We start from the raw sequence: 23,564 nt of genomic DNA on the forward strand, positions 1-23,564 counted from the left end.
CTTCTCTGGCTTTGAGCAAGACTGTGTTGGCCACAATATTCTCCAGCTCCATAATGCTCCAGCTTGAGTGATGCTGCGGGAGGGTCGAGGGGGGAACGAGGCAGAAGGGGCAGCTGTTTTCTTCGAAGATCCTCTGCAAGGTGATTTTCCCCGCCTCCCGATTTTTTTCCCCTTTTAAAAAGAGGCCGCCAGCATCCGAGTCCTCAAGGCAGCATAGTCATTCATATATATATATATTCCTTTTCCTTCCGAGGCGAAATCGAACAGATGATTAAAATGAAAAGAAAAAGAGCGTAGAGGAAATGGGGAAGGGGGAGGGGGCAGGAGTGGGCAAAGGCTGGACGAAAAGGAGCAAAGCCTTTCTTTTCCTTCCTCCTAGGAGCAACAGCCGCAATGCAATGCGATCCAGGGATCCCTTGCCTCGCGCACCGCCCCCCTCCCCTTGGAAGGAGGCTTTCCGGCGCCAGTAAAACCCCTCTCGGGGTAGGGATGGGGGGCGGGGGGGGGGTCAGCAGCGCTGAGGAAAAGCCCCTTCACCCCCCTCCCCAGCGCACCATGCCCAGATGGGGGGAGAAGGAAACAGGAGACGAAGAGATCCTAAATCCAGTCCTTGTGATGCGGAGGCGCAGCTCCGAGGCTCGGTCCGTCGTTTCCCCCGCAAGCAGGATTTATTTTTGTTAAAGGGGGTAAGGAATCCGGGGGCCCCCACGCAAGAATCTGGGTTGGGGGGAGACGGCGGGCCAGAGCGCAGGAATCTTTCCACCCCCCCAGCGGCAGCAGGAAATAGCGTGGACGCGAGCGCGACTGTAGCAATCTGAAACTGGCTACCAAACGTTCCACGAGGGCGGGGCTCCGGGCCGGTGACGTCGCTCCCGCGGGGGCGGGGCAGCGATGTGTCAACGTTCTGGGACTTATGTAACCTCCTCTACCCACCTTCTTCCAAAAAAGAAAGAGAGAGAGCGTGCAAAAGTTTTGCGCTCCAGTGCATCCTGGGAAATGTAGTTCGCCGTCGTTAGGTTGAGCGCAGAGAGCATCCCGCATGGAGAACAGGCAGGCAGTCGCCAGTGAGGCCACACTAGTCAGGTGTGGGTTGCGGGGAAGGAGAAGCTCGGCGCACACACACACGTACACACAAATGCAAGCCCCTCTGTCTGGTCCTCAAGAGATTCCCCAGGACCAGTGGCGTAGCGTGGGGGTGCAGGGGGGGCCGGACGCACCGGGAGCAACATCTGGGGGTTAGGGGGTGCAAATCCACGGGTTAGGGGGTGCAAATTACTTGCCTTGCCCCGGGTGCTGACAACCCATGCTATGCCACTGCCCAGGACACATCCCGCCTCACCAGCCCTGATCCTCGCCCTCCTCAGGTGCTCTTTTCTAGCTGGAACATGTCCTTGAATCATAAAGTCTCTTGCTTGCTTGCATGGATGGAGGGTGGAAGGAGATGGAGATGGAGATGCAATTACAGGTGGGCCTGGAGGACTGGAGACAGGGGTTGGTTGGGTAGAGCCCCATTTGCCTCAATGGATCAACCTCCACCGTGTCTTCCGTTCTGATATATCACAACAATTACATTACAGTGGTACCTCAGGTTACATACGCTTCAGGTTACAGACTCCGCTAACCCAGAAATAGTACCTCGGGTTAAGAACTTTGCTTCAGGATGAGAACAGAAATTGTGCTCCGGCGGCACGGCAGCAGCAGGAGGCCCCATTAGCTAAAGTGGTGCTTCAGGTTAAGAACGGACCTCTGGAACGATTTAAGTACATAACCAGAGGTACCAATGTATTGTATTGATTCCAGATGAAAGTTTTCCTTTTATTCTCTGCCGTCCATTGTAAAGGCCTTTGCACTAAAATTGACAGACTATAGTCTTCTTACCACCCACATTTTCCAGTCAGATGCTCCTCCTTTGCAGGGCATGATGAATATGGTCCTTATTTTGTCATTGGCTTCTGGTGCTCAGATATATTGTTCCCAGATGTGGAGGCTCATTTACATCTCTGAAGGGTAACATTTGCTGCTTGAACTCTCCTTTTTTAATTCAGGTAGGTATCCATGTTGGTATCTGAAGAAGTGTGCATGCACATGAAAGCTTATACCAAGAACACACTTAGTTGGTCTCTAAGGTGCCACTGGACAATTTAAAAAAAAATTCTCCTTTTTTAATGCATAAGACTTGACTTTTGCTAAAGCCACCTAAGCTAATAGCTGCTACTTAGCTTATTAAATTCACACACACACACACACACCCCCGACTACTTCTATATTGCCTGGAGAAAGCCATTCTGTTGTGCTGAAGCTATTGGCAATAAGTGTCAGCGGATATCTCAGTCACTGGAAGAACATCACTTTTAACATGAGTTTTTCTTTCTCCGAATACATGGAGCTACTAGGTAAAATCTCACGCAGTACAATCCAGTTCAAGTTGAGCTATTTTAAGTTCCCTTGATTTCACTGCTTATAATTCTATCCTTACAACCAGTGAGAGAATTATTAACTTGACATAGGTTGTGTCCTGGCATGTAAGCTTTGCAAACTTGGAACTCTAAGCTAGTTGGCCTAATAGAAGAGTGTGAATGTATCACTCAAAAAGTTTAAATTCTATGTCTACCATGGAGAAAAGTAATTTTCAAAGCGTCTAATTACCGGTCCAGACTGGTAAGGTATGCAGATGCCTTCTTTTTTCTGTATCATCTATTCAACTAGTGCTACTTCTGAAATGTTAAAATGGAATACTCCGGGGTCATTAAGAGGTTCAACACCGAACAGTTACTCCAAGTTGTGACAACCTTACAAAAATCCTGTCAGAGTTCCTCTGCACAATCACATGAGTTTCTTATCTTTTTTCGATTGCAGCAAAGCTCATTCCCCACTGCTCCATTTATCCAGGAATAAAAAGGTCCAAGAACAAAATGCCTTAGATGGATTAGATGAAGAGCCACTAGTTTTGGGGTGCAAATTTGCTGATCTGCAACCACTGGCGGAGGAAGAGGAGTGCAGGGGGAGCGCACTGCCCCCGGCAGCGTGAACCTGGTGGGGTGCTATCGCAGCTGCACCCTGCCTGCGCTGGGCGACATGCCCCCATAGGCGGCGTGCCACGCCCCCGGGATGCGCACCACCCCACCCCCGGGACATGCGCCAGCTCCGCTCCCACCTGCTCTCTAGCCCCGGTGCTGGAGCATGAAACTCCGCCACTGTCTGCAACACCCATAACTTGCGTCAAACTTTCTCCCTACAATTTGTGTGGTGTGGATGCCTTATAAGAAAACCTGGCATTCCACTTGGGTCCTACACCCTGAAAAATGTGCCTTTTCTGCGCTTTGCCCCTGTGGTCGTAAGCAACAGTTAAGGAAGGTGCACCTTCCTGTGCTTGCGGGTGTGGTGCCAACCTGCCCCAAGTCAGGCCTTGGCTTGTGCACATACATACTGCCTGGAATGGCTGCCATTCGCTTCCCTCTGTGACAGGTGTAAATAAGTAGCAGCAGAAAAGTGCACAGGACAAAACTAGGTGTGTTTGTGATTAATGTGTCTGATCTTGCTTGTGTCACATTAGATGCAGTGCTCCACACCTTGCGCCTTTTTTAGCCAGTCTTTCTACATGTTTCTGTACACCCTGTTCCATCTCCCTCTTTAAGAAGATTGCCCCAGTTCAGACACTGGTCTCAGCACTGCCCGTGCTAAGGCCAGCTTAGCTTGAACAATGTACTGGCATTCTATGGCTCTGGAGGACAGTGGGTATGTTTTCTGCATTGTGGCTTCTTTCACATGCCTAAACAATTGGTGGACGTGGATCACTCAACCCTTCAATGGGTTGAAGCCAATACTAGCCGTACTCAGAGAAGACTCACTGAAATTAATAGGCATTGCTAACTTAGGTCCATTAATTTCTTTTTTTAAAAAAAAAAATATTTATTAAAAGTTTAAGAATTAAAGAAAGAAGTAAAAAAAAAAAGAGAAAAAATAAACAATACAAATCAATACATTACAGTACATATAAAAAAGCAAAAGACAATACATCAAAACAAAAACAAAAGCAAAAACAATTAAAAACACATCCAATATTTCCAAATCTTTATCTTTCATTAACTTGTTTCATCGATCTCCTCACACCTCCCTTTTTGTGTTCTAGTTATTAATTATTTCAGCAAATCCTTTCCATCTTTCAATATTTTGTCATTTAATTATCTTAATTTATTTTAACCTTATCTTACCATTAAAACCCTAAAACCTACTTATACTTAACTCCTTATAACATTTCTACTAAAGCCATATGATTTCTTTCCAACATTTTTCTAACACTCATTAATTTTGCAACATTTCTCTAAATAATTTTTTTTTATTTAAACTTTTTTCCCAATCTTCTTCCACCGTCTCTTCTCCCTGGTCTCGGATTCTGTCAGTCCTTTCTATCAATTCTATATGGTCCATCAACCTGGTACCCTTCTGTCCGAGGCTCTTAACTCTTTTCCATGTCCCTTCTGCAGATCTTCTTCATATTTATACATGCACTTTACTTTATCTTCTGCTGATCTTGTTCTTAATTTCCTTTCTTTGGCACTGAGGAGTAGATCTCGGGGAAACTCCAACCTAACAATGTCCTTATTCCTTCTCGACAGGTCAGCCCGTTCTCCATAGTCAGAACTAAAGTCCAAAAGATATTTCAGAGCACCATTCTCCCCCTGACCCAAATCCAAATCCCAAAGGCCGGAACATCCCTGCATAGGAGGATCTATCCAACTTTCCTTCTCCAATCCAAGCGGGGCTCCATCCCTCCAAATCTGGCTTTCTCTAGATTCGATCGTAAAAGGCAACAGCTTATGTTCATCAAATTGCCTCTATGAGTCCGGGGCTCTCTCCACTTGAATTACTTGAGGTTCAACAACAACTTTCTCCTCCGTCTTCTCCACAGCTTGCCATGTCAAAACAGATTCCTGAATCAGTTCCTGAGTAGTTTCTGTATAGGTATTCACTTTTTGTCCCAAATCAGTCATTTTTTGTCCCAAATTGTCAATTTTAATAATCATCACATCTGTCTTCTCGTGAAGCTCTTCCAATAAAGCACTTGTCTTGCAAAATGCAATCACCAAGGCTTCTTCTGTCAACATTCTTGTCCAAGGTCAATCTCTGATTCTCACGGTCTTTAATCTCTGCAGCTGGAAAATTCCCCAGCTCCGCTCCTGCAACAGTTTCAAAAGCTCCCTCTAGGGGAAACAATTTCTATTTGTATTCATCCTTTTAAGCGCAGATCCAGCAACAAAGTTAGTTTCGATTTTCAGTTGCTTTTTTGCTCCTTTTTAAGTGCAAAAGGAAACAATGGAAACAATATATTTCTCTTATTTAACTATCTGTCAACATACGTTTTATTCACAGTCAATGAACTTTCCCAAACCGTCAATCTTACTGGCAGCCCGTTCCCAGGTTCGAAACGGTGGTAATTTATCTTTCTTCACTCTCTCTCCTGCAGGCTTAAACGATCTAAAATTTCCCCCCTCTTCTCCTGCTTCCAAGGGGGGTTTAGTAATTTTAACCGATGGAGATTTAATCCTTTACAAAAGACTTTCCAGGCTTTAGCTTGCAACGTCTTTGCTTCAATCTATTTACAAAAGAGGAAGGCGGACTTCCTGTTTGAAACCTTCCCGTTTCGATGCCAAATTAAGATGTTTAGAGATCCAATTTTCCGTTCTACTCACGGGTAGATGTTTAGAGTCCAATTGTCCATAGGAAAAAGTCAGCGCTCTCCAGCAACAGCAATGCGGCTTCACTCCATGAAAGAAGCAGTCGATTTGAAGCACCGCGCCGCTCACCCCACGTCGCTCCGGATCCCCGAAACCGGGTTCCCCGCGAGTAGGGGAGGCACAAAAGGTGCCAGCCGAATTCCACGTCCACAGGCTTCTCCCGCCTGTGGTTTTAAATGGGTCTCCGCCTCGCCGTGGCGGTTCAGACCCTAATTTCCACGGAGCGGATTCCTCCCGATCAGAGGAAATCTGCCATTGCCGGGGGCGCTAACCCGGAAGTCCTAGGTCCATTAATTTCATTGGGGCTATTTGTCGTGGTCCGGTCTACGGGCGATCGAAGTCCTGGCTGAGGACGTCGGGACCAGGGGCAAGATGGCGGGGAGGGAGCAGGAACGAGAGTCCAGAAGTCAAGGGTCCGATTGTTGAGAAGCAAGAAGCCAAACACAGCAAGGCAGGAAACATGTTGCTCGGGCAATGAGCCGAAGGGAAATGCTGACCTTATATCCCTTCCCAGCTCTTGCCCCCAGGTGCAGTGAGTTACCAAGCGGCCTCACCTGTGTGGCTGCACCTTGCCTCTCCAGAACAAACTTAGGAAGGCCCCAGTCCTGCGAAGCCCTACCGGTCACAGGGCCTGGCTCCAGCATGCACTCCTGACACTATTATGAGTAGGAAACAACCCATAGCTTGGCACAATAGTAAGAGGATTGTTTGTTTGTTTGGTTTGTGGGTCATGTTTGCATTGCTTGGGGTTAAAAATCTTTGCAAAGATCCAGCCACTCCCCAAAGTTGGTTGGTTGTTGTTGGCATCTTATCTGTCCCGGGAGACAATGGAGGAGGAGTAGCCCTTTGGGAGTGAAGTCAAACTGTTGGAAGGTTGCAACAGCTGCTGTGACTGTAGAGACCAGCATGGAAAAGTTGTTGGTGCACAGCAATCAAATCATGTTTGCAAATACTAAGAATGTAATGTATATGAATCACAGTACATAAAAGCCAGAATTAAGGATGATTATTTTAAAAGCAGTAACATAAAGAATAGGAAAAACCAACTCAAGCATATGGCAAAAAGGCAATAAAATTACCATGAAAGCAAGGCACCCCTTTGGCACTTTTGCACAGATCCTTGCAGTAGCTAGAGCAAGAGGAAAAACTGTAAGTCACAGAAAAGTCAGTATATTTTTTTCTGGGATGGTTTTTGAGGGTAAGCCTAATAAAATAAAAAGAAGAAAAATTTCCAAATCCACAGTTGGGCAATACATTTATTGGGAGCCAATGAAATGTCACAAAAGTGTGACAAGCTTTCAGGTTCTCAAGAACTCTTTGCCAAGTAAGATGATACACAAAGCAGGAAGTGGGGCAGGGAGTTGAGGTAAAAGTGGGTGGAGGGAGTTCAGGAACTAGTTCTGTTTTGTAACTGTCTCTCCAAGTTCATTTTTTGATTTTTGAGATCTTCCATCTCAGGATTTCTGTAAATCTATCTTTGTGGGCAATAAGGAGTATGACAATATCAACCACCAGTCATTGCCAATGACATAGTCTCAGAGGAGATAGCCACAAAGGCTTACATTAGCTTAAATTAACTGACTAGGAAATTCTGAAGTTGCAGTTTTAATGCTGCCAAAAGGACCAGGAACACTTTGAACTTATATCAGAAAATGTGCTTTGTACATCAAGCCTATCTCTTGAGCTTAACATATGCATTGGGGTTGACCAAATAATGTGCACACACAACAATACAGTGGTACCTCCGGTTAAGAACTTAATTCGTTCTGGAGGTTTGTTCTTAACCTGAAACTGTTCTTAACCTGAAACACCACTTTAGCTAATGGGGCCTCCTACTGCCACCGCACAATTTCTGTTCTTATCCTGAAGCAAAGTTCTTAACCCGAGGTACTATTTCTGGGTTTCTTCAGGTCGGTAACCTGAAGTGTATGTAACCTGAGGTACCACTGTATTGGGAGTTTCTTGGAGGTACAGCAGCAGGGATCATTTTGTGTACAACTTAAGGGTTAATTCTGTGTTAGTCAACTAGCCAAGAGAAGGAGGGGTGTGGTGTTGCTTAGCAACCAGGCAGAATGGCATGATCTTGGCTGATATAGCATACTGGGTAGTTTTGAGAGTTTTTCCTCTATAGGTTTGGTTGAATGTCTCCATGCTACATACAAGGCCTGAAGTATGAAAGACAAAACCCCTCTGTTCCTTTCTCCTTGAATTAGTATACTGTTTTCCTCAGTAAAGTGTTTTCAGGAGTTCTTTTCTCTCCACCTGCACAATATAAGTAACTTCAAGTAACAACATTTAGAAAACAAGTTTTCCAGGTTTTTTGAACCCTGGTCTCCCAGGTCCTAGTCTGACACTCTAATCACACTAGGGGGCAGAATTCACAACTTTCCCAAGAAATTATCCTCTAAGATTCCTCAGGCTGGAAAAGGTTTATTGCCCCTTATCTTTAAAATAACTTCCGAGATACTTAAGATTAAGTCACTTGGCAAACTGGTTGCTCATCTGTTGACTGTCTGAGTCTCTGATGTTTCTTCCCAAAGATCGCCAGTTTGGTTTTTGAGCAGGTGATCTTTACACTTTCCTCTCTACTATATTCACCAAGCCTAGACAAATGCTTTTTTGAACTAACGCAGGCAAGAGATAGAACCATTTCTGTTGCGTTGATGTTGGGAAATGCTTATAAAATATTAGAAGCTTCGTGGGGACCGATTCCTTAATATTTTTATACTCAATCTCTCTTCCATTAGGAAACTCAAAGCTGCGTATTTTGGGTCCACAAGCAGTCTCCCATTCTGGCACTGACCTGCTTAGCTTCATTACTATATACGTAGATGATTGGGGTGGAATGTTCTGGCAACTTCCAGATTAGATTAGTGAAATGAGCTCTAGGTGAGTCTTCCCTTAGGTCAGCTGTTCCCCAAAACACAAACACACCATTGCCCAGAGACCACTTAAAAATGGTGCCTTGATGAACCACAAATATTTTTTAGCCTGTTGTAGCAATTTTGAGGGGCAGATGGGGCTCATCAACTTGGGAAGGCGGCCCATGTAGAAGGAAAACACTGTTCCTAAACCTCCACTGCCTTGCAGAACATCTTCAGAAGGAAAAGCTAAGGGGTGAACCCTACACACTGGTTGGATAGCACCTTGTACTCCTCCTTCCAGCAACTCCTGCAGCCAACCTGGTGCCAAACATGTTGCTCTGCTTTCCACTGGACCACATCTGTGAGGCCAAGAGGGCTGGTCTTGTTTGGGCAGCCTAGGACTTCCACACACACTGCCCAGGCTTGTGTCATGGGAAGTCCCTTTGGTGCTGCTAATGACATCAATGGTTTGACTCCACCCTTGGAGGCACACTCCATTGTCTCTTGAGACAGATGCCAACAAACAACAAAAAAGGTAGCAATTGTAATGCGCTGTGCTGGATGCTGCATGATTTTTGTGTTTTTATTGCTTATTTTGTATATGCTCTCTTAGCATTCAAATGTCATAGACTTCAGAGACACAGTGTGGACCACTAGAATGATACTTGGGAACCCTGCCTTAGGCTCTACCCAGAATCTGTAGCCTGTGCAGAATACAGCAGCTAGGTTGCTGGATGGGCTTTCCCGACACCATGGAACACCTCTGCTGAGGGAGCTGCATGGGCTGCTCTGTGCATGTTTTGTGTCTAGCATTTAAAGCCCCAAACAACTTGGGCCGAGGATAGCTAAGGGACTGCCTTGCCCTATGCCTGCCTGCCTGCCTGCCCAGCAACTGTGCTCCTCAGACGGGGCACAGCAGAGAAATCAGGCTCTTAGTGTTGCAGCTCCAGCCCTCTCAAATTCAACAACCAGCTGAAATCAGACAGGGTCTTTAGACAATACTGAAGAGGGTTTGGTTTTCAGAAGGCTTTCCCCGAGATATGACCCAATAATTTCTGAAATACTAACTGCACATTTGTAGGAATGGTTTTGTTTTTAGTTTGCAGAAATGGTGTTAACAGTTGTGGGAATTTGTCTTCTCTCTTGTTGATGAGCTCAGGCTGTGAAGCCATTTATAAATTAGTTAAATAAACAAGGATGAGTGTGAAATGAAGTATCTTTCGTAAGCTACTTTGGGACCACACAGGTGGCACCTAATTGCAAAGTGGGAAAGAAGAAGCATCAGCTACTGATGATGTTCCTCTTCTAAAAAGCCTTTTAAGGCAAGTTCTTTGTCCAGTCTGCATCTGTACTGAAGCCACTTTTAGATGGATCGCTTTGTTTCCAAATGATTAGACTGTTATTGCATTTTTGTTGGCATTTTGAGCTGCTTCGCGTACAGTGGTACCTCTGGATGCAAACAGGATCCGTTCCGGAGCCCCGTTCGCATCCTGAAGCGAACGTAACACGCAACTGAGCAGGTCGTGTTTTGTCGCTTCCACACATGACATCATTTTGAGCGACTGCGCATGCGCGAGTGGCGAAACCCGGAAGTAACATGCTCCGTTACTTCTGGGTCGCTGCAGAGCGCAACCTGAAAATATTTAACCTGAAGCGTATTCATCCCGAGGTATGACTGTACATTCATGTGGAAAGGTAAAAGGTAAAGGTACCCCTGCCCATACGGGCCAGTCTTGCCAGACTCTAGGGTTGTGCGCTCATCTCACTCTATAGGCCGGGAGCCAACGCTGTCCGCAGACACTTCCGGGTCACGTGGCCAGCTGCATCTGGCGAGCCAGCGCAGCACACGGAATGCCGTTTACCTTCCCGCTGGTAAGCGGTCCCTATTTATCTACTTGCACCCGAGGGTGCTTTCGAACTGCTAGGTTGGCAGGCGCTGGGACTGAGCAACGGGAGCGCACCCCGCCGCGGGGATTCGAACCGCCGACCATGCGATCGGCAAGTCCTAGGCGCTGAGGTTTTACCCACAGCGCCACCCGCGTCCCACTCCACATGTGGAAAAGCAGTATACAAAAGGTAAATAAATAATAACCACCCGCTTAGGTAGCAAAAATCATGCCCAGGGAGAGAACAAGGGCATTCTTCTCGGGACCCCCTCCTGTTGCCTGTCACATGTTTTAAAGGCATCTTCTAAAGCGGGAAGCCTGTTGTAAAGCATCTGGCACCCTATGTGGTTTAGAGTTTGGTTGCTTGCAGTTGGCTCTCTGCTGCCACATTTATCCTTAAAGCCTGTGAGATACTCACAGACCAGGCCACAGTGGGACAATGGGAGGCTGGCCCAGGAAGTGTGACTCCACTTTCCCCCTCTGAATGATTATAATTGTGTATGGGAGAACGCAGCGTAGAAGGTCCCTTGTAGATATGCTATGTATGATGCACGCAGAGGAATAGAAGCCATTTATCTATCTCAACCAACAAAAAGATCAATGCCAGTACCAATGACTGGGAATTAATATTCAGAGATTCACTTAGTTGCCTGTTATTAAGCCTGCTCAGTCCCGACTGACAGATGGACATCTTTAAAGCGAGGATTGGGAACCTATAGTCAAGTCCTCCAGATGTCTTTTCGTACCACGATTCCCATCAGCCCTAGCCAGGGCTCAACTGTCAGGGGTGATAGAGTCATAGGCCATTGCAATGTCTATGGCAGGATCCACTGCTTGATCCAGACCAGGATGCCCAGAATGCTCTGGGTTAAGCATGGACTTGTCCACCCCAGGATGCACAGAGAGCTCTGAAAGGAACACCACCATATGGAACTGTGAGAGAGGATAGGACTCTAAAATAAATGTAGCAAACATAGCCTGAGTCCAGGTTCTTATTTCTAAGTCCCAAGCTTCTGAACACAAGTTACCAACCTCTGGAAGGGCACAGATTTCCCACACACCTGCCTCCAATTCAGGCACCAAAATCTCCACCAGCCCAGTTTTTAAGAGGCAAAGGTGCCTTCACTGAATTCGCTTTACACTTTTAGAGAAAAGCTAAAAGTTGAAAAGGCGAGCACAAAACTCTCAAAGGGTTCTAGCCTAAGCAAGACCTGGGTTCGCAGAGTCAGTTTTTATTTACATGTCAGGGGAGGCTTAATTCCACCTCCTCCAAAGTCACAAAAGGAAAAAAGAAAGAAAGAAAACTATATTTTAAAAAAAGTTTCATCCCTAGCCAGGATTGTTGACAGCTGCTCCATCACCTTGGATTACGTAACACTGGGATCTTTTCAGGTCTTCGGCAACAATGATAAATCATGATTAAATTGTGTTTCGCACTCAGGGCGCAGGGAAAGGGGGGGGGAAGAGGTGTTGGTGGGGAAATGCACATCACAAGGGGGCCCTAAATGCTAATTCAATCTTGGGGGCTGCTGTGATTGTCTGGACTGAATGCCTAGTATTCATCTAGTGTATCAGCCCGTGGAATGGAGAGGCCCCGCTCCTTCAGCGCTTGCACTTTCAGCTTCTCCGACTCCTGCTTGGCTTGCTGCTCTATTCGCTGCACTTCCAGGATCTCCTCAATCGACACTTGCTGCAAAGGCGTGTCGCTTTCCTTCTCCAGGTCCTGCAACAGAAAAGGAAGGCTCAGCCGCCACTCAAATTTGTCAACCCACACCACCTTTTTTGAGGTTGAGGAGAGGAGGGTTAAAGTACCTCCACCCCACTTTCAGCAGCGTAAGATCCTGGTGGGTGCACCACTGCCGAGTTTGCGTCGAGCACACAGCAGGAGTGACAAAGCTCAGGCCCAAGGGGCTGGATGTGGACCCCAAGACCTCGACACCTGGCCCTCGGAACTCCCTGCAGGCAACACTGCTGTTGTTTTGTTTCACAGTTTTGTTTCACATCCTGATTTAGTGTTTCTGCCTGTCTGGAATGTGTCTTTGGACTCTGACAATCCCTCTTGCTTGCTTGGCTTGGAGGATAGAGAGGGCTGCCCACTGTACAAAGGCCAAATGTACATGACTTGTTCTGGCCACTTTTGCCTCTGGCATCTAGCATGTAGCTCGTGGGCTGGAAAAGCTTCCCTTCCCCTGGTACAGAGAATGGTAAAATGCCTAGAGAAGATTTTTCATTTCCATGAAAAGGACAAAAGTCAAACTACGACGAGATGCCTGGCTAATGAGGAAAGGGCCATTGATGCCAACACTGTGCCCTCCATAGCTGCCAGCCACCTGCCAACCAAGCGATCAAAAGCAGAAGATGAAGACAAGGGACGTCTCCAATATCTGGTCCACAGAGATATGTTTGCTCTGAGGATGGAGGCTTTATTGAGCCATGATGGATAACAGCTGTTTGCAACAGCTCTTTTTAAACACTGGGCACCTCTTGGGAGGAAGCGGGGCTTATACATTCTAAACAAACAAACAAAACGACCGTGTAAGTTGTCCAAGGTGTTTTTGTTGCTGCTGCTACAACAGATGACACTTTAGCAATGCATGATATGGGGCGGGGGAGAATGAATATTGCTAGTTGTCTCAAGGGCCAACCTACAAATGGGATAAGAACTCTGCCCTACATCCCAAATCAAATGAAAATTCTACACACACAACAGCCCAAACAGACCAACTCCCCTTAAAAAAATGAGATAAAGGAGGAGGGTCTTTGTGGGCCCCAAGGGGTGTCTAGGGAGCCATGTACCCAAAGAGGTATCAAGTTGTGTCCCATCCCCCCTTGAAACAGGATATAATCTTCCTGTCTAGCAATGAATTTGACAGGTTGTAAGGGAGTCTAGACACCAGGCTGCTCTCCACCAGGATAACATAGTAGAGAGAGACTGAATGCAAGCAATCTGCATGGTTTGAGTAAAAGGCCTCAATTTGATTCAAGGCACCAAAATGGTGCAAGAATGTCAAAAAAGGGTTCTTCTGTTATGCTTAATGCAAAGGTCCCAGGGGGGAGGTAAAGAAAGATAAGAACCCCACGGCTCCTTGCCACTCCAAACTTTGCCCTTTGTCTGTTGAGATGAACTACAATTGCCAAGTCTCTGTGCTGACAGAAGAGCAAACAATTACAAGGACCCCCCCCCTTAAACAGGGGGAGCATCATTCATCACAGTGGTTAAGGCGAAGCAGAAAAGAGCCTCCCAAAACGAATGGATGCAATGATCACATGATTTGGTCATCCCTCATCCAGAAAAAAATGCAAGACCATCTAAAACTTGTGTGAAAAGTGCCTATGCCTTGGTTGCAGATGGGATCAGAGCTCGGATTTGAGAATGTGACGCATTCCATCAGACAAGGCTTTTGAATCAGGGAGGTTGCAATCCTGTGTCTTGTGCAACTCATAACAGGAATGCATTTCTTCACTTTAAAATAATATCATGCGCCTACAAAACTAACATTACCAGAGAGGTGGCTAGGTAAAGGTAAAGGGACCCCTGACCATTAGGTCCAGTCATGATCGACTCTGGGGTTGTGGTGCTCATCTCGCTTTATTGGCCAAGGGAGCCAGCGTACAGCTTCCGGGTCATGTGGCCAGCATGACTAAGCCACTTCTGGAGAACCAGAGCAGCGCACGGAAACGCCTTTCACCTTCCCACCGGAGCAGTACCTATTTATCTATTTGCACTTTGACGTGCTTTCGAACTGCTAGATGGGCAGGAGCAGGGACCGAGCAACAGGAGCTCATCCTGTCGTGGGGATTCGAACCGCCAACCTTCTGATCGGCAAGTCCTAGGCTCTGTGGTTTAACCCACAGCGCCACCTGCGTCCCTTTTAGAGAGATGGCTAGCCTAGAACTATTTCCCCCTATTTTGGCCATATCTGCACCATACATTTAAATCACTATGATACCACTTTAACAGCCATAGCTTCCCCCACAGAAGCCAAGGAATTGTAGCTTGTTAAGAGTGCTGAGAGGAGAGGAGAGTGTTGCTAGGAAAATCCTATCTCCCTCACAGAGCTACCATTTCCAGAATGGTTTAACAATCAATCAGGGAACTCTGGGAATTGTAGCTCTGCGAGGGGAATAGGGGTCTCCTAACAATCCTCAGGACCCTTAAAAGACTGCTGTTCCCTTTTGGGGGAAACCATAGCTGTCAAAATGACATCAAAACACTCTGAAAGTATTGTGTAGGTGTGGCCTATGCTCGCCTCCAGCATTCGGAAGGTCCTGGAAGCCCATATTTCACAGGCATTCATAAACTACCATCATTTTAAGTGGCCCTCTTTTGCTTGCATGGGATCACCTGGTTTCAGTGTTAGAACAGCCTTACAAGTAAGCCTACTAAAGTTACTAACCTGCCAACACACACACATCTTCTGGTGAATGGCAGAGGAGGGATTGAGAACTGAATTTCTGTTTTGGTGTGGGAAAGGGGGCTCCATCAGCCTGCTTGGTTTCTATGCAGGGCACAGAGGACTCTCTCCTTCCTCTACAAGCCTACTCACTCGCCTGCACGCAATTCCTTGTGGCTACCAGGCTGGTGCTTATCGCGAAAGGAGGAACCTCTAACAAACCAAGAAAAGGAATTAAGAACAAACTGGAACCTGAACTTCCAAATGATGCAAACTAACATAGGACTGACACTTAACATAACCAGTATAAACAATTTAATAATTACCAGTTCTCTATTAATTTGGTTACCATCATTTTCAAGTTCGGATTGCAATTTATTCTTAATCACTTGCTAGGCTAGTGTTTAACTGCAGGGCTGCACGAGAAGGAACAATGGCATTTAGGACAAGCCTTTCTCCACCGACAAAACTGAGCACGGCAGGAGATACCACTGCCCAATAAGACCCAAATAAAGTCTATACGACAGGGTTTACTTACAATTTCTCCCAGAAGTACAACGTTCTCGCCTCTCACCACAAAGATGCCCCGAGGGATGTCACCGTACTTTTTGCCCACATGAATGCGCTCCACCGTCTGGTGCAACACCAGGTTTGCTACAAGGTTCAGGGAGAGACAGAGAGGAATGGAGATGGAAAATCAGACAGAAATGTGTGGCAATACAGGCACTGAAAACTGAATGTGCAGCTACCAGCCCTCAATATGATTCAAGCTTCTAAGAACCATCTTCTTTCAAAACGCCCCTGCCCCCAGTATGGAATGGCACTAGAACCAAAAGACATAACCCCCTCATTTTCTGACAGCAATTGTCAGCAGTCTTGTGAGTGCTCTGAGAGGGCCGTAGTTTGCATGCAGAAGGTTCCAGGTTCCACCCCTGTCCTCCCTCAGACATCCTCTAACTGGAAAGGCTCCTGCAAGGGACCACAGGATAGAGTACTAGGCAAGATGAGCCAAAGGCCAGACAATCAAGGAGTAATGGCATGTTGATATCCCAAGCACTAATCTCCTCAGAGTATTGCGGAAGAACGATGTCAATCAACATCTGATGAGCTCCTTCTACCGGTCAACAATAGAAAGTGTCCTTTCCTACTGCATCATGGTGTGGTGCGCTGGTTTGACATCATCTGATAGGAAGTGCCTACAGAGGGTGGTGAATACAGCACAAGATATTATGGGCTGTCCCGTGAATCCACTGGATGAAATAGCGGAAGATCGTTGCCTCAGGAGAGAGGAAAATTCTCAGGGATGATTCACACCCTGGCCAGCACTTTCTTGATCTCCTGCCCTCAGGCAGAAGATATAGAAGAATGATTAGTCGCACCAACAGGGTAAAGAGCAGCTTCTATCCCTGGGCTGTTAGGCTGCTGAATGAAAAGATAACAACAGGGCAACTGACTTTCGAGTTTGGTGGGTGTGCGTCAGTAAACGAGGGGAATTAAGACTAAGAGAGCTGAGTGGGGGTCCTCGTGTAATCTCACTGTATACAAGTTGTACAAGTGACAAAGTATTTCTAATTTCTAAATCACATTGGTGACCTTGAAGACAAAGTCCATGCAAGTCGGAAGCCAAATAAAATATATAGAGCCCTTCTAGATCGCACCAAAGGCCTATCTCATCCAGGATCATGTTGACCAACAGATGCCTATGGGAAGAGTATGAGCAACGACACTCTCTGTTCTTAATCAGTATGTGCCAAGACCCATCAATCTCAGTCATTTGTGAAGTTAACATCACCCCCATGAAGGAACCCCCATATGGTTCCCCAAAAGCTCTCAGGCCTGGTGACCTGAAGGAGATGGCTGTTTGCCTTCCGAGGTTACTTGACAACTTACAGGACAACCATAAGTAAAGGCCATCTTGCTTTGGACAGCTTCAAAACTGGGGTGGAAGCTATATGGGGTTTGAATTTTACTGTCACTACGTGTGTGTTGGGGAGTGAACATACTGAAGTGCTGTTGGCTTCACCTATGTATGTGGCACTTTGCGAAGAACAGGTACGGCAGGTCCTTGCCCCAATCAAAGCAGATGCAGGTCAGCTGCAGAAGGGGAAGGAAATTAAGTGAGGGGTAACACTACAAAGGGACGCAGGTGGCGCTGTGGGTTAAACCAGAGCCTAGGACTTGCCGATCAGAAGGTCGGCGGTTCGAATCCCCGAGATGGGGTGAGCGGCCATTGCTCAGTCACTGCGCCTGCCAACCTAGCAGTTCAAAAGCACCTCAAAGCGCAAGTAGATAAATAGGTACCGCTCCGGTGGGAAGTTAAACGACGTTTCTGTGCGCTGCTCTGGTTCGCCAGAAGCGGCTTAGTCATGCTGGCTACATGACCCGGAAGCTGTACGCCGGCTCCCTCAGTCAATAAAGCGAGATGAGCGCCGCAACCCCAGAGTCGGTTACGACTGGACCTTATGGTTGTTGTTTAGTCGTTTAGTCTTGTCCAACTCTTCATGACCCCATGGACCAGAGCACGCCAGGCACTCCTGTCTTCCACTGCCTCCCGCAGTTTGGTCAAACCCATGCTGGTAGCTTCAAGAACTACCAAGAACATTAGGGGTTCCATTAGGAACCCCTAATGGTTAGGGGTCCCTTTACCTTTACCATTCTACAGCCTTGTCCAATTCCATTTTTTTCTTTCTTTTTGGCTTTTTCATTCTTTAATGAGACTTGCAAATACAAATATATATATATGGATAGATAGATAAGATAGATAGATGATATATAGATAGATAGATAGATAGATAATAATTATAATTTAAAAACAGTCGTAAGAGCAAGATGAATAAAAATGCACAGACAGAATAACAATGTCCAGCTCTTCAAGGGAAAAATGCAAGTAAGCCAGGCAGCCACAATCTTCTTGGGAAGGCCCTTTCCCAGAGAAGCCAAGTGCGTCTTATCAAACATTCTATTCCATAGTCATGAACAACACTGCTTATTCTAGAGCAATGGCCTAGATGGTGGTTTTTTTTAATGATCGGGGATGGGAGGGGGGAAGTGTGTAGAGAAGAGAACTATTTCAGTCCTGTAGCTCTAATGTCACAACTGGCAACAGTATTTTTTTTTTACAGAACCAAAAAATCACGAGGACCTATTAGGCAGCTTTCAAGAGGTTTTAGCCGGCCAGAGAGTACATCCTGACACTATCTCCAGTGTTTACAAGGGCTTTTAAAAATTACTGAGCAACGTTCTTATGCGCTGCATATGACTAAAAACCCAACTATTTGCCAAGCAAGGCCTTAATTATAAACTAGTTTATCTTGAAGAAAGCCAGGAGCTCCCAGCGTGTAAAGTGAAGTGGAAGATTATTCAGATAAGATCGTTGACTGCTGGTTCCTGGCTACAGGCACGCAGGCACTCATTCTGAAGACTTAGGGCACCCTCTAGATCAGGGACAGAGGACCTGTGGTCCTGCGGATGATGTTGGACTACAATTCCCATCAGCCACAACCAGCAAGTCGACAGTGCTCAGGGATGATGGGAGTTGTATTCTAGAGCACCACAGATCCCTCATCTGTGTGTAGATACTCAGATTTCAAGATGTTCCCGGCCTGAGATTATTTCGAGGATTATGTCACAGCCCTGCTGCTGTGGGCAGAAATCAGTAGTCCAGCTCCTGAATTTATTTCTTTTCATAGGAATAAAAGAGGAGCCTGCTGAATGTTTTTGTGCACTATTTAATGCTAGTCCTACTCAGAGGAGACCCAGTGGAGTTAATGGATATGACTAACTGAAGTTCATTAAGTTCATTAATTGGTGTACTCTAGAGTAGGCCTTAGCTGAATGCAACCTTTGGTTTTAACAGTTAAAACATTTCGGCATATATTTTGTCCCAGGAACAATGCAAAACAAACCCCACATTCTCCCCTTAGAAAAGGCAAAGTTTTATACAGAATTTCCTCGGGAAATTATCATACATCTGTATTGTAATATTTGGATTTTTGCATATTAGGATTTTCTGGCAATGTGGCAGGTCTTCAAGTAATGAAGGGGCACGGAGCAATAGCCGGCAGCAGAGAAATTAGGTAAGGCAAGGACAGAGGACGCTTGTGCTCATGTCTGTGCCTTGGACAAAGCTTCATCTGGCACACAGTTGCCCATAGATTTCAAAACTTTTCTGAAAAACTAGGTGCTGCATTGGAACTGACAGCTGATCTTCAGGAATCCATAGCTCTCCAGGGTCTAAGGAGTATTTCCCAACTCTTCCTGGAGATGCCAATTATTGAATCTGGAAGCTTTTATGTTCAAAGTACGCACTCAGCCACTTCTTCAAAGCCCTTCTTCAAAACTAAAAAGTTTCAGGATGCTATTCATGTCAGGACAGAATGGGAAAGTATTAAACCCTTGTTCCCTAAGGAGGAGGATGACTGGACATCATGAGGCGGTCCATTTCAACTGGATCTCCTTCACATGTAAGGTCTGTAGCACAGTGGCCAAGTACATGGATACTTGTAGAGGTCCCCGGTTCAATATTCCTGGTGTAAGTCCCAGGCAGAGCTGGGAAAGACTTGCTGAAAAAATTCTGGAGAGCTGCTGACAGTCAGACAGTGAGTAGTCTTCAGCCTTTTCCAGGACCTATCTATAGCCCAGCATAGACATGGAAGCTTCATTCCTTACTTCTTTTGCCATATATTTGTGTTGTGATAATGCTGCTCTTACGACCCACCTAAGGTCAATCTGAGACACAATATTGAGTTCCCTGGACCCGCTAGTTGAAAACCAATGATGTAAATATTAAACAAAATGGACCAAATATTCAGACTTCGGATTTTTAAAGCCAGATGTCACAATCCCAGTTTTGCTTTTCCTAGTGTAGACAGAAAACAGCCGTATGCAAATTCTAATACCCCCAAAGGAGCAAATGCAATGACCAAGATGCAGTAGAGACCTTACCAAAGCTGGCATCTATTATGGTTTTGCATTAGTTCAATGATACAAGCTTCTTTAACAAAGAAAGAGAACCCGTATTGTGAAATGATAAATATAAAGATGGCACAAACCTTGAGATTTTTCCTGCAAAACTCTATTAAACACCACAACATCACATTCGCCTTCCATTTCTGATCAAAATCAAGTTGGCTGGTTTTGTGAAGTCCACCATAGTCCATGACTTTGATTTCTATTTTTGCAGGGACATCCAATGGCTTTCTTAAAGTCATGACGCCACCCCTATGTTCTTATACGCAAAAACTGTTCTTCAAATTCCTTAGCTAAGTGTTGTTTCACATAACCCAACAAGACAACCAAAGGATTCACTGGCACAATATGACACATGATGTCTCTTATTAGTTCTATTACATTTGCACATGGTAATCTGATTTTATAGCATGATGAGCAAGGCTGCATGAAGCCAGCATTAAGACAACACATTAAGACTAAGCCCTTCCAGGTTAGTACTGAGGGATTCTATTCTATTATCTTCACTGTTAATATCATCAGTCAAATGCAATCAAAAAGGGGCATTTCACATTTGAAACTATAAAAAGGAGTTATTCAACATTCTGTGATGTATTGCTCCTTACTTTTTACACCAGTGCTGCCAAGGCCCTGCTCTCATTTCGTCTCCTATTAAACATCAACAGAGGCAATTCAAGAAAGCTAGTTGCTAAGGCATATAATAAATTGTCCTTAGAAACGTGTGTAATTGTTTTAAAGTCATACAATAATTCAAAAATCATGGATGTATTGCAAGTCTATTTTTATATATTTATTCAATTTATTCAATTTGTATCCCACCCTTCCTGTAGTTGATCTAAGTAGTTCCTAGTTTATAAGTAACTGTGAAGATTGTGGAGGATCCATCCTAATAGGAATTTCCCTGTAAATTAGTTTCCGCTAGGCACATTCTGTTCAAACTTTGTTCATTCAAAAAACCCAATTTCTAAATTGCAGTGCTGGTCTAAAGTTTGTATTTTGAACTGAGCAGTACAATGGTGGAAGAGAGGTTCTAAAAAAACCAACAAGAATGAGTAATAATAAGGATTTCTTCATCAACCTAATGGCTCTTGTTCAGTAGGAATTCAATGTGTTCTTAGCAAGAAATCTAATTTTCTGGCCCAGAGGAAAGAAGATGGGGACACAACAGGGTACAGAAAGGGTCCTGCGAGTTGTTAAGGAGACCCCTATTCACCCCTCACAGAACTACAATAACCAGTTCCTTGGGAAGAGGGATTGACTACTAAACCACTCTGAGAATCGTTGCCAAGTGATGGCAACAGCTCTATGCACTGTTAGCAAACTACAGTTCCCAGAATTCTTTGGGGGAAGCTATGACTTTAAAGCCGTATCATAGGGCTTTATAAATGTATGCTGTGAATGTGGCCGTAATATGCCTCTAAACACCAATAACTGGAGGCACTCCGTGAGAAAGAGCTATTGCCTTCAAGCAGAGCTTCTGGGCTTTGTGGAAGCACCAGACTGGCCATCATAGGAACAGGACGCTGGATGAGGTTCTCATATGGCTGATCCAGCAAGACTCTTCTTACCTCACCTTTCCTTCGGAGAAAGGAGGCGGGCATAATATTATTTTACCGCCATGAGGGCTGGGCTAGGTTAGGAAGATGGAGCCGGACTTGCTCAAGGACAACCAGCCGTCTTTGTGGCAGAGCAGGGATTTAAAGTCAAGTCACCTCAGCCCCGAACCCAACATCCATTGTGCTGGCTCTCAAGATGCAACTTTCACCCTTACAGGGAAGGAAGGCCTGCAGCCAAGTTTCTGAAGAGAGCTAGAGGAGGATTGCATCTTAACTGCATTGTGTCAAGCTTTTAGAAGGGCACAGTGCTAGTCCTGCTCAGAGCAGACCCAGTGATTTGATCTGTTAGCTTAAATGGAGCGACTCTGAGAAAAACTCAGTTGGAAGGAGCGTCATGGTTCCACTTCTTAAAAGGCCTACCCAGATATCTTAGGGCTGCCTAGTACAGTCATACCTCATGTTACGTTTGCTTCAGGTTGAGCATTTTCAGGATGAGTCCCGCGGTGACCTGGAAGTAACAGAATGGGTTACTTCCGGGTTTCACTGCTTGCGCATGCGCAGACACGCAAAATGATGTCACACGCATGCGCAGAAGCGGCGAATCACGACACACACACACACGCAGACACGGGTTGCGTTCTGTTCAGGTTGCGACCCCGTTCGCAGCCAGAGGTACCACTGTACAAGGATTTCATCTAAAAAAGAGACTCCTGTTTTTCCCTTGAGTCAAAAGCTCCTTTTTAAGCATAAGGCTCCCTCTAGTGGTACAGGCTGACAGAGATCTCCATGGCTGTGGCACTTTTGTCCCCGGGTTCCAGTGTGGCATAGTGGCTCAAGTTTCAGACTAGGAGCTGGGAGTCCAAGGTTCAAGTTCCCCCCTCAGCCAGGTCACCTGCGGCCAGCCAGAGCCTCTCAGCCTGACCAACCTCACAGCGTTGTTGCAGGGATTAAATGAGGGGTTAACCGCATATGTCTTGCGGAAAAAGTTGGGATAAATCAGTAAGTGCAATGAAAATCTAATACAGTGGTACCTCTGGTTGCGAACGGGATCCGTTCCAGAGGCCCGTTCGCAACCTGAAAAGAACGCAACCCACGTCTGCACACGTGCAGGTTGCGATTTGCCACTTCTGCACATGTGCGTGATATCATTTTGTGCGTCTGCGCATGCGGCGAAACCCGGAAGTAACCCATTCCGTTACTTCCGGGTCGCTGCGGGACGCAACCTGAAAACATGCAACCTGAAGCAAACGTAACACGAGGTATGGCTGTAAAATAAACACAAGGTGGGAGCTGCCTTGCAACAAGTCAGACTACAGGTCCGCCTCATTTCTGACTGGAACCAGCGCTCCAGGATTTCACACAGCCATCTTCCATAACGCTTGACCCCTCTAACTAGCAGAGGTTCAACCTGGGACATTCTTCATGCAAGCAGACTCCCCACCACGGAATTCTAGCTGATCCCTACACATCCTGCTAAGCTTCAGAGGCAGTTTAGGCACCTCCAGGTCCTTGCACAGCCCTTGTGTTCTGAGTAGCTGTCAGGGCCTCAACCCCTCAGCTGGACCCACCAGCACCAATGTCTGTTGTGGGCTTTTCTTGGCTTCAGGGTTTCCTGGAAGGAGCAGCAAGCTGCTGCCATTTTAAATCCCCCATAATGCCCCAGGGCACTTAATTTAAGATGGCAGCTTCATGCATCCTTGCCACTGGCACCACATAAGCTCACTTCCTGGGAAGGCGGGCAGGCTATAGGAAAACAAAACCTTGTGTTTTTGTTGTTGTTTAGTCGTGTCCAACTCTTCGTGACCCCATGGACCAGAGCACGCCAGGCCCTCCTGTCTTCCACTGAAACCCTGTTTAACCTTGCATTAAAAATCCTGTTTAACCTTGTAGCCAGCCTTGGGAAGATCTGATCTCTGCTGAAGGCGCCACATGAGGTTCAAGGATTCTCTGACCCTAATCTGATCGGGGGGTGGGGGTGGAGAGACACTCTCCCAGGCCTCATGCAGTGTTTAGAAAGCAGAAAGCTGGCTTTTTCTTTCCCTAAAGAATGCATACACATACAAGCAGCACCAGGCTTCGTATTGATCATAATTAATTGAGGGAGGACAAACACACAGAGCGCTCAGGCAAAACAGCAGCTGCTCAGTCTGACCTCCAACTC

General features: G+C 46.0%; 2 protein-coding genes and 1 long non-coding RNA gene across 3 annotated transcripts in view; 1 reads left to right on the forward strand and 2 right to left on the reverse strand.

Annotated features, from left to right (window-relative positions):
- Positions 1–842, reverse strand: part of LOC309519453 (G protein-coupled receptor kinase 5-like) — a 73,240-nt gene extending 72,398 nt beyond the window's left edge. Inside the window, exon 1 of the mRNA XM_082200456.1 lies at positions 1–842. Within this exon, the coding sequence (XP_082056582.1) occupies positions 1–52 (52 nt within the window). The 5' untranslated portion in view covers positions 53–842.
- LOC309519620 lies at positions 375–22,014 on the forward strand. Its single transcript, XR_014213892.1, has 3 exons — positions 375–466; positions 1,916–2,045; positions 18,883–22,014. It is a non-coding gene; the product is annotated as an uncharacterized lncRNA (long non-coding RNA).
- LSM1 (LSM1 homolog, mRNA degradation associated) overlaps positions 11,702–23,564 on the reverse strand; it is a 16,328-nt gene continuing 4,465 nt past the window's right edge. Inside the window, exons 3-4 of the mRNA XM_082200712.1 lie at positions 15,418–15,533; positions 11,702–12,208 (exon numbers count right to left, since the gene is read on the reverse strand). Coding sequence (XP_082056838.1) covers positions 12,038–12,208; positions 15,418–15,533 — 287 coding nt within the window. The 3' untranslated portion in view covers positions 11,702–12,037. The remainder of the gene's footprint in view (positions 12,209–15,417; positions 15,534–23,564) is intronic.

This window comes from Podarcis vaucheri, assembly GCF_965113315.1.
Source record: "Podarcis vaucheri genome assembly, chromosome: 15".
Lineage (NCBI taxonomy): Eukaryota > Metazoa > Chordata > Lepidosauria > Squamata > Lacertidae > Podarcis > Podarcis vaucheri.